Consider the following 11344-nt stretch of genomic DNA (forward strand, 5'->3'; position numbering starts at 1 on the left):
TCACTCACCACCCTCTGAGTCCAGCTCCCTCTTGAACATATCTATCAATCTGGCCCCAACAGCTTTCTGTGGTAGAGAATTCCACAGGTTCACAACTTTGAAGAAGTTCTTCCTCATCTCAGTCCTGAATGGCTTACCCTTAATTCTGGACTTCCCCAACTTTGGGAACAGTCTTCCCATATCAAACCTGTCCAGTCCCATCAGAATTTTATGTTTTGATGAGATCCCCCTTATTTTTCTAAATTCCAGTGAGTACAAACCCAGTTGATCCAGTCTCTCTTCATATGTCAGTTCTGCCATTTCAGGAATCAGTCTGGTGAACCTTCGCTGGACTCCCTCAATATCAAGAATGTCCTTTCTATGACCAGGAGACCAAAACTGCACACAATACTGAAGGTGTGGTCTCACCAAGGCCCTGTATAACTGCAGCAAACCATCATTACTCCTATGCTCAAATTCTCTCACAATGAAGGCCAACACGCCATTAGCTTTCTTCACCAACTGCTGTACCTGCACGCCAACCTTCAGTGACTGTTCCACTTCCCCTTTTCCAAAACTGCCACCATTCAGATAATAATCTTCCTGTTTTTGCCATCAAAGTGAACTTCATATCCACATGTATATCAAACAACCTCATGTATGTCCACATATATCTAATATCTATATATAACCTTATATATATCCACAAGTATTCATCCACTCAGTCAGCCTGTCCAAGTCACCCTGCAGCCTCTTAGCATCCTTCTCGTAGCACACGCTGCCATCCAGCTTGGGTCCGTCTGCAAATTTGGACATATACCATTCAATTCTTTAGTTCAAATCGTTAATGCATATTGTGAATAGTTGGGGTTGCAGCAGTGAACCCTGTGATACCCCACTAGTCACTGCCTGCCACTCTGGAAAGGACCTGTTTATTCCCACTCTGTGCTTCCTATTTGTCAACCTCCATAGACTGGCCATGCTAAATTGCCCCTTAATGTCCCAAGATGTTTAGGTCATGCGGATTATTGAGGTAAATGTGTTATGGGGATAGAGTGTGGGTAGGATTGTTGTCGCAGAGTCGGTGCAAGTTTGATGGGCCAAATGGTGGCCTCCTGCACTGTAGGGATTCTATGATTGTTGATTAACAAGAGGATGAAAGGTTATTGGGATTAGACAGGAATGTAGCATTGAAGTTTCAATCAGATCAACCATTATCTTATTGAATGGTGAAGCAGGCTCAAAGGGCCGAGTAATCTTCTCCTGCTCCTAATTCGTAAGTTAAATTGATACTTGAAGATCTAGCCCAGTAGAAAACTGGTCTTGAAAATGTGATATTTTTATTTTGTGTGCTTTCTTCTGACACATTTTCCATAGAATAAAAATGATGGATGATGTAGTTGTTTGTCAGCGAAATGCTCGAGTCCCACTTTGATGGGATGGATAGGATAGAGGTGGAGAGGCTCTTCCCGCTCAGAAAGGACAGTAGGACTAGGGGGCACAGCTTCAAGGTAAAGGGGGGGCGGTTTAGAACAGAGTTGAGGAGGAACTTCTTCACTCAAAGGGTGGTGAATCTCTGGAATTCTCTGCCCGTTGAGGTGGTGGAGGCTGCCTCGCTAAATATTTTTAAGACGCGGGTTGATGGGTTTTTGATAAGAGAGGGGATTAAGGGTTATGGGGAGAGGGCGGGAATGTGGAACTGAGACACAACAGATCAGCCATGATCTTATTGAATGGCGGGGCAGGCTCGAAGGGCTGGATGGCCTACTCCTGCTCCTATTTCTTATGTTCTTATTCACATTCGTGAATGTTTAAAGCTATATTGCTTTTCTTCTCTCTTAGGAACCCACTTTCAAAGCTTGTCAAATGAAGACACATTTCCAGCTTCCCTTCCCTGTGAATTATGTGAGTGAGTGCGTTCGCACTGTTCCCTACACAAATCCAGACTTTACCAGGTACATTGCATTGAAATGAGATAGCATCCATTTGTCTTAAACTTCAAACAGTAGTTTCATAATTAGTTTTGAATATGGAATAAATTAAGGACCAAGGCATAGCGAAAGAGATGAAAAATAAATGTTTGGTCTTGTGCCTGTACAATATCTCTGAAAAGAAATCCCTAAAGCTTTCCACTGAACGCAAGCTACCAAACTCTGATACACTCAGGGAAGAGAATAATGTTAGCATCAGCTCCTTCTGGTTCAGTAAGTAAATTAGTATGTTCAGCAAAAGGGTTGAAATTAACAACATCAGTTCTCCTAGGGTTTTGGAAGTCAACTAGTTATTTTGGGGTAGGGAGTGAAATTAACATTAGCACCCCCCCCCCACACCATGGTTTGAGTACTTCCTGGGTTGAGAGTAAAATGAACAACACCACCTCCTGGTGGCTTCTGAGATATATTCACCCTCTGAATTCTCCATCTGATGACATGGAAATCTCTGGACCAATTCCTGCTGAATTGACCAATATCAACCAGACGATAGGAATGTAAAATTAGATTAGACTTGGGAGAAGAATAGAACCAACCAGATTGCTATCGACTTGGAGAATGGACATCATGCAAAGTATGACAGGTTGATATTCTTAAACAGCTGTATCCCAACATGAATCAGTCCTTTAGGAGAAAAATTAGAAACACACAAATAGAAATTTATGACTTTTTTGAGTTGTTCTATCCTGCCTAGACTAATAGATTTTAATGGTGATGATAAATAAGTCAGATGAGGGAAACTCTAATGTGCATTTCCAAATGGAGCTGGTTGCCACCATCACTTCTGTTATGTCTGAGGATCTAAGAACAGAAGAAAAAGGTTTGTTCAAAAATCAACTTCACCAAACCTGTCTTCTAACCATACACGTAATCCCTTCTTTATCCAGAAATGCACTCTTGAACCTACCTATTGTGTCCTGTCAGGTCCCCTGGGGATTTCTGATGACCTAACTTATTCCATTAGAGGCCAGGGGCAAGGAAGGGGGAAAAAAGTGCAAATTAGGATCCTACTACTTCTTGCTACAGGATGCTGATTAATATACAAATTAGCTGTACCAGAGTATCTCCATTATTTTCAGTCTTTGTGAGTAAGCACCCCGTGAATAGTATATTCTTGATTGGGTGTTGTTGGCCACTATTTTGCATTTGCATTTGAATTCATGTGCTATTAACTATTTTTTATTTATAGTCTTCATGTTCTTGCACGACTATTGACGTCTAAGTTCCTGCATCGGGAAATTCGAGAGAAAGGTGGTGCATATGGAGGAGGAGTCAAACTAAGCCACAGTGGCCTGTTTACTTTCTATTCTTACAGGTACATACATCAATTGCAATTGACAATTTGATGAGTAGGAAACATAAAGATAAAAAGTCCTTCTCCAAACTTTTATCAGCTGTTCAAAACCTTTTTTTTTAAAAGGTACATAATCCCTCTTCACATTTTTAACTACAAATTGACCTGTTGAGTATTGACAAAAATTTTGATCTGTTCCCTGTTGCATTTTGAAAGTGTGAAATTAACTTAGAACCATTGAAGTCCACAGTGGTGGCACAGTGATTAGCACTGCTGCATCACAGCTCCAGGGACCCGAGTTCAATTCCAGCCTCAAATGATTGTGTGGAGTTTGCACATTCTCCCCATATCTGCTGGTGCTGTGGTTTCCTCCCACAGTCCAAAGATGTTCAGGTTGGCGCATTGGCCATGTTACACTCCCTCTCAGTGTCCCTGAACAGGTGCCAGAGTGTGGCGACTAGGGAATTTTCACAATAATTTAATTGCAATGTTAATGTAAACCTACTTGTGATACTAAAAAAACTTCATAAAGAATGGGACAGATCACCCCCGTTGTTAGCATTACCTGGAGTAATTTTCCATTCCTAAATGAAGTATTAATTTGTCCTTTACAAATTGATACAAGTATCAAATTAGTGAGATCCATACTAAGTAAAATGTTTCTTTAAACAAAAGTCTGAACCTCAAGAATTTAAAACGTGCCCATCCCATGCTATGTAGACCTTACCTTGAAGCACATGTACCTGATACATTATAAATCATCAAAATATTCACTTGGTCGTATGAAATGCACTCAAGTGGGTGAAAAGCCAGTTGGTCAAACTGGGCTAATTATTTCTCATATTTCAATTATTAATACAGAAATTAAGGTGAAATAGTTAAAATCTAAATTGAACAAAATGCACAGAATTGGTTACAGTGTCCACTCAAGTGAGTATGCTGCACTTGGGGAAACTCCCTCTTGCCTGTGCACCTACTATTACCAAACCTGAGTGCCCTTAGTCTAGCTCCCAACTCCAAAGGTGTACTGGGAGGATTGCCCTGTAGACTAGATTGTATAAAACTAAGTTTATAATGGAAACAAAATAATATTAGAAAACAATGGAAACGTAAGTGAAAGCAGTGGTGTCAGGTATTATAAGTCAAATTGATTTATTTTCTGTTAGTATTTTGGGATAATAGAGTAATGAAATGAATCACAATATACAAATAACTTCACCATTGCTGAAACTGCCAAATAAAAATGTGGCTGGCCTGGGGAAATTGAAATTTTACAGCAGTGCACAAGTTTAATTTTATGGGATTAGAACTGATTTGAATCCAGAAGTTAAACGTTTTCGGATTTCATCCTAGGGTCTTAAACTGCTGCTGAGATAGTTGATGCATTAATTTTTATCTTGCAAAGTTCCCTAGATTTGCCCTTTATGTTTTAAAATAACAAATGTATTTATTCATGAAGGTAGGGAGACAGAAAGCAGGAAACTACAGGCCAGTTAGCTTAACCTCTGTCATAGAGTCATAGAGGTTTATAGTATGGAAACTGGCCCTTTGGCCCAATTTGCCCATGCCACCATTTTTTTAAAACCCCTAAGCTAATCCCAATTGCCTGCATTTGGCCCATATCCCCCTATACCCATAGTATCCATGTAACTAATTGGATGCTTTTTAAAAGACAAAATTGTACCTGCCTCTACAACTACATCTGGCAGCTTGTTTCAGACACTTCCCACCCTCTGTGAAAAAAATTGTCCCTCAGGACACTTTACTGTCTCTCCCCTCTCACCTTAAACCTATGCCCTCTAATTTTATACTCCCCTACCTTTGGGAAAAGTTAATGACTATCTTTCTGATCTATGCCCTTCATTATCTTATAACCTCTGTAAGATCACCTCTCTGCCTCCTAGTCTCCAGAAAAAAAAGTCCCACTCTATCCAACCTTTCTTTATAACACAATCCATCAAGTCTTGGTAGCATCCTAGCAAATCTTTTCTGCACTCTTTCTAGTTTAATAATATCCTTTCTGTAATAGGGTGACCAGAATTGCACACAGTATTTCAAGTGTGGCCTTACCAATGTCTTGTACAACTTCAACACGACATTCCAACTCCTGTATTCAGTGTTCTGACCGATGAAACCAAGCATGCCGAATGCCTTCTTGACCACTCTGTCCACCTGTCACTCCACTTTTAAGGAGCTATGAACATGTACCCCTAGATCTCTTTGTTCTGTAACTCTCCCCAATGCCCTGAAGTTAACTAAGTCCTCTGTCATTGGGAAAATGTTAGAAGCTATTATGTAAATCGTTAATAATAGTGCACTTAGAAAAATTCAACAAATCAGGTAGAGTCGACAAGGTTTTGTGAAAGGGACATCATGTTTAACCAATTTTTTGGAGTTCTGTGAAGAAATAATGTGGGCCACAATTTTACCGGCTTGCCCCTCCCATCGCGCAGGATGAGCCATTAAAATCACGTGATAGCCGAGAAATCAGGATCGTGTCCGATTTCTCTGCTTTTGCAATCTTACAGGTGTTGGATTTCCAGCGCAATCAGCCTTTCGCCCATTTCTGGCAAAAGACTGAATATATTATGTAAATTTATTTTAATTCTTATTAACATGTGATTAGCGCATCTGGTGCTCAATCGTCTGGACTCGCTTGCCTTTGTAGACTCACCGGGAGAGGTTCCCTGCAATGAAGAAGACTGATGGTCCCCACGAATGGGGAGCAGTTGTGTTGGCCTCGCCTGTAGAACTAGATGCCGTTGAGATCTCCTTAGGAGATGCCCCTTATTCAGTGCCAGCCTGGTACCATGACACTGTCCACCTTAGCATTGCCCACAAGGCAGGGTGCGTATGGACTTAGTCTACAGGGACGGGGACGGAAGGGGGCGGTCTGATTGGGGAGAGAGGGCACCCACTGCCGCTCTGCATGCAGTCGGCAGACGGGGGAGGGGGTGCTGCTATTCTGCATGCCATCGGTGGGGAGAAGGGGATGTGATCAGTCTGGGCAGTGGGGGTGATATTTCCATGCCATAGAGGTCTGTACCAGCACAATATCTCTCTGCTACTAGGGCAAGCTGGTTGGTGAATTAAGCCCTGTAAACTGCATCTCGTGGCTGGAAACAGTCCAGCCCATTATTTCATGCATAAGATTGGGAGTAAAGACTCGCCTATAAATCAGATCACCCAGATCTGAAATTCTCCTGTTTTCCCCTGGCTGGACACTTAAAATTTTTCTCGTAAAATTCCACCTGTGCTGTGGATAAAGAGGAACTGGTGGATGTACTGCCGTTAGATTTCCAGAATGCATGACGTGTTATGTAAATGACTTAGATGATGGGACGTACGATATGGTTGTTAAATTTGCAGATGACATAGGTAGAAACGTAAGTTGTGAAGAGGATATGAGGTGACAAAGGGATATAGATATGCTAAGTGAGTAGGCAAAGATCTGGCAGATGGAGTATTACATGAAAAAATATGAAATTATCCATTTTGGCAGGAAGAATAATAAGCAAGCATATTATCTAAACGGTTAGATTTTGCAGAGCTCTGAAGTGCAGAAGGATTTGGGTGTCCAAGTGCATGAATCACAAAAGGTTAGTATGCAGGTACAGAAAGTAATTAGGAAAGCTAATAAAATAGAAGGCAATCATTTATTGTGAGGGGAATTTAATTCAGAGGTAGGGAAGTTATGCATCAGTTCTCCAGAGCACTGTGAGACCACATCTGGAGTATGGCATACAGAATTGATTTCCTTATTTAAGGAAGGATGAAAGTGCATTGGAAGTATACCTGACAAGGTTCACTTGACTAATACCTGGAATAGGGAAGTGCCTTATAAAGAAAGGTTGGACAGGCTAGACTGCATCCACAGGAGTTTACAAGAGTAGGAAATGACTTGACTGAAAATATAAGATCCTGGGGGTCTTGACAGGATGGATGTAAAAAGGATGTTTCCTCTTGGAGAATCTAGAACTAGGGCTTCAGTATTTAAAAAGGGGTCACCCATTTGAGACATACAGGGAGAATTTTTTCTGAAAATCGTCAGTCTTTTGAATTATCTTCCTCAAAAGGCATTGGAAGCAGAGTTGTTGAATGTTTTTAAGGCAGAACTCGGTAGATTCTTGATAAGCAGAGGCATGAAAGGTTATCGGGGGGTAGGCATGAATGTGGGTTTGAAGTTATAATCAGGTCAGCCATGATTTTATTGAATGTCAGAGCAGGCTTGATGGGCCAAGAAGCCTACTTCTGCTCCTGATTCACATATCCTTATCTATTTTTTGGTACTGCTAATTTGAGTACAATATTCTAGTTATGAAATACAATTTGCAATGGCAGGTTACATTATATTCTATCTTCTAAATCTGTACTTCAGCCTTCAAATGCCACAAGTTCCTGGTCATCTTACTTTTGCATGTAAGAACATCTAAAACTACAAATTGTCTACGTGTGATGCGTTTAGCATTTTATCAATGAAGTAATGTACTGTTTGGTTAAAGGATATGAAGCATTATGAGAAATAGAAGCAATTGTTAAAATGCATTATGAATACATTGATTTATTCTTCCTGAATGAAATCTTCTAGGGATCCAAATTCTATTGACACGATATCTGCATTCCGGAGGAGTGTGGAATGGGCGAAAGCAGGAAAGTTTACACAAGAAGATATTGATGAAGCTAAACTGTCTGTATTTTCAACTGTGGATGCTCCTGTAGCTCCATCAGACAAAGGTAAAGATGAATTGTTACCTTAAATGTTGTAAATTGCAGATATTTGGGGATGTGGAGAGAAGTGGAACAGCAATCACGTTGACTATAATGAGGAGCTTCTCTTAAGCTGAAATGGTCATTTTGAATTTGGAGACAGGAATGTGTTAATAAAAGTTGCCTAAAAACTGATACTACTACACATTTGCTGTAAGACATAGGAGCAGAATTAGGCCATTTGGCCCAAGTCTGCTCCGCCATTCAATCATGGCTGATATTTTTCTCGTCCATATTGTGCTGCCTTTTCTCCATAACCCCTGATCCCCTTATTAATCAAGAACGTATTTATCTCTGTCTTAAAGACACTCAGTGACCTGGTCTCCACAGCCTTCTGTGGCAAAGAGTTCCACTGACTCACCACTCTCTGGCTGAAGAAATTCCTTCTCATCTCTGTTTTAAAGGATCGTCCCTTTACCTGAGGTTGTGCCCTCAGTGCTTCTAACAAAGCCCTCAAGTACAATGTGTCTGTCGTAGGTCAGGCTCCCGAGAGAGCTTTTGCTTCCACAGTGTGTACATCATAGAATTAAGTGTAGGTACAATTCCTCTTCATAGTTAGTGAATAGGAAAATGGGAAACAGTTGCCAAATTTGGATGAATGCTTCTGAAGAATATATCTTTAAATTACCAGAAACATTTTTAGCAAACATGAGAAGCAATCACATTAGCAAAAAGGGCTTTTGGCAGCTGAAAATGTATTCAATTTTGACACCAATTCTGCTTTGATCAACAGGGTTGGACCGTTTTTTATACAGTGTTTCAGATGAAATGAAGCAGGAACACAGGGAGCAGCTTTTTGCTGTTGATCATGATAGTTTGGTCAGAACAGCTAACAAGTGAGTATTTTCCAAATAAAAGCCATCCCAAGATATAAGGACAGGCACAAAACTGTGTTCAAATGTGACCACCTTTCTGGGACAGATGTTGAACAACCTGGAAGACTTGTGTTCCAAAAGTCAATTCAAGCAGATTTTGTGTAGATTTGTTTTGATGGGTTCACTGGAGTGGAGCTTTTGATTCAGCTTATACAAAAGTAAAATGCTATAGATGTTAGAACTCTGAAATAAAAACAGAAAATGCTTCACCTAGTCAGTAAGATCAAGTGTACCTGATAGAGAGGAAAACAAAGTTAATGCTTCAAGTATTGATCTTTCATTAGAGCTGAGAAAGGTTGAGATGAAACGGGTTATAAGCATGTCCACAAGCAGTTAGTGCAGGGAGGGGGGAGAACGAAAGGAGAGCCTGAGATGGGATGGAAAATGGGGGGAAATTGAAGTGGCAAATGAGTCAGCAAGATGGGTGCAAAAGACGTTGGGGGGAAGAGAGTGTTGAGTTTGGGAGGGTGGAGGGGTGCGTAGAGTCAAGGAGCCAGGCGTTATCAGAGATGGCTGCATCATCCGGTGAAGCAGTGGCATAATGGTATTGTCTGTGGACCAGTATCCCAGAGTAATGTTCTGGGGATTCGGCAGGTGATGAGATTTGAATTCCATTAAAGAATCTAGATTTAGAAATCTGAATGACCATGTGACCATTGCCAGTTATTGTTTTTAAAAAAACCAACTGGTTCACTAATGTACATGAGGGAAGAAAATGCCACCCTGACTTGGTCTGGCCTACATGTGACTCCAGAGCCACGGCAATGTGGTTGAGTGTTAAGTATCCCCTGAAATGATGTGGCAGGCCACTCTGATCGAGGGCAATTAGGAATGGGTTAGCAACACCCACATCCCCTGATCACTGGCCACCCTGGAAGCGCTGACTGCTACCTTGCAGTGGGATCTGCTGCAGGAAGCGGAAGTTTTCCCTGCAAACTACAAGCAAAGTAAGTATGGCGTTTATGAAACAAAATGCTAGTGCTTCTCCTGTGGGAGAAAAATCTGAATCACAGCTTTGTCTCTCCATTCTCATTCAGCCCTGCTACAACTTCATAGAATCCCTACAGCGCAGAACGAGGCAATTCGGCCCATCAAGCCTGCACCGACAACAATCCCATCCTGGCCCTATTCACGTAATCCATGTGTTTACCCTGTAAATCCCCCTAATGCTAGGGGGAATTTAGCTTAGCCAATTAACCTAATCTGCACATCTTTGGATGACACGTGTGCAGCAATGTTTAGGATTCCCTGCTTCCAACTCCTTTGATCAGAAGAATTAAGCAAGCAAACCACTTGTTTCAAAATGAATTCTTAAAGGGGCAGACCTGGATTGAAGTTATGTCTCTGTTTCTATCTGAAAAAACCTTGAGAATGAGGGAGTCCAGAATCTTGGTAACGACGATGTACTGTGATTTTTAACCTAAGAAATCTTTTTCCTAATGCTGTTAATAGAGATAACTTGAATTGATGTTTCTGTCTCTAATGGGTTTTTGTTTTTAATACATCAGGTATTTGTCAGTTGGACACAGCACGTGGGGAGCTGCAATTTTAGGACCTGAAAATGAATGTATCACCAGAGATCCAACTTGGGTGCAGAGATAATACTCCAAAGAGGGAGCTAATATGAAGGATGTTAACCTCCCATTCCTCTGAAATAATGCTAAAGGCAGAATCAGGATAGATTCAGCCATAATGTTAATGTCTCCATGTCCTGATGCTGGAGCAGGAGAAGTTGGAGTGTTCCATGATCTGAAAACTAGCGCAATACTTTTCTGATTGAGACAATTTAAGTAGAAAATCCTTGTTACCTCAATAGTACAGTACCAGAGTAAATATGGATTCCATGTTTGACCAAACATTGGTGCCCAACGCTTGAAGCAATATAGGGAGTATATTTTACATGTGGTTTTGAAAAGAAAATCATGCTGATACTTTTTCTTCTGCAATTATGATGTGAAAAGTTAATTTTGTACCATGTCCATTGCAAGAAACACACGCTCACTTGTAAACATATATGCACAATATGTATCTGTTTAAATAGATTTTGACACCGGAGGAGTTGCTGAAACATTTTGTATAAGGCATACAGTTTCCGATGAGACAGCTGGTCTGCATGAACCATTCAAATTGGTGATCACCAAAACTTGCGTTTTAGAACCTTTATCTGGATTTTTACTGATCCAAGTTAAAACTTTTACACAATGGGCCATAAGGATAAAAGCTGCTGAACAATGCTTTGCTCTTGTATTTAGTAGCCTTGAGTTGCAGTGAGATTTCTTTCATACAACTACATGGATGCTTAACCGTGGTCAGCATTCTCAGTGCATTGCGTTTACATTGATCCCATCGTGCCCACTATCAGCTGGTGACCAAGTTTGTATACTCCAACACAGATGCTGGAAATCAGAAATAAAAACAGAAGATACTGGAAATACTAA

At 40.8% G+C, this 11344-nt stretch overlaps 1 protein-coding gene across 2 annotated transcripts in view; it reads left to right on the forward strand.

Moving 5' to 3' along the window:
* The window catches only part of pitrm1 (pitrilysin metallopeptidase 1), a 52594-nt gene extending 41250 nt beyond the window's left edge, over window positions 1-11344 (forward strand). For both annotated transcript variants that reach the window (XM_080212481.1, XM_080212489.1), the window contains exons 23-27: window positions 1822-1934; window positions 3160-3285; window positions 7853-7998; window positions 8765-8867; window positions 10415-11344. In XM_080212481.1, coding sequence (XP_080068607.1) covers window positions 1822-1934; window positions 3160-3285; window positions 7853-7998; window positions 8765-8867; window positions 10415-10508 — 582 coding nt within the window. In that variant the 3' untranslated portion in view covers window positions 10509-11344. The remainder of the gene's footprint in view (window positions 1-1821; window positions 1935-3159; window positions 3286-7852; window positions 7999-8764; window positions 8868-10414) is intronic.

The sequence above is a fragment of the Carcharhinus amblyrhynchos genome, chromosome 2 (genome assembly GCF_965287045.1).
Source record: "Carcharhinus amblyrhynchos chromosome 2, sCarAmb.v2.hapA, whole genome shotgun sequence".
NCBI lineage: Eukaryota > Metazoa > Chordata > Chondrichthyes > Carcharhiniformes > Carcharhinidae > Carcharhinus > Carcharhinus amblyrhynchos.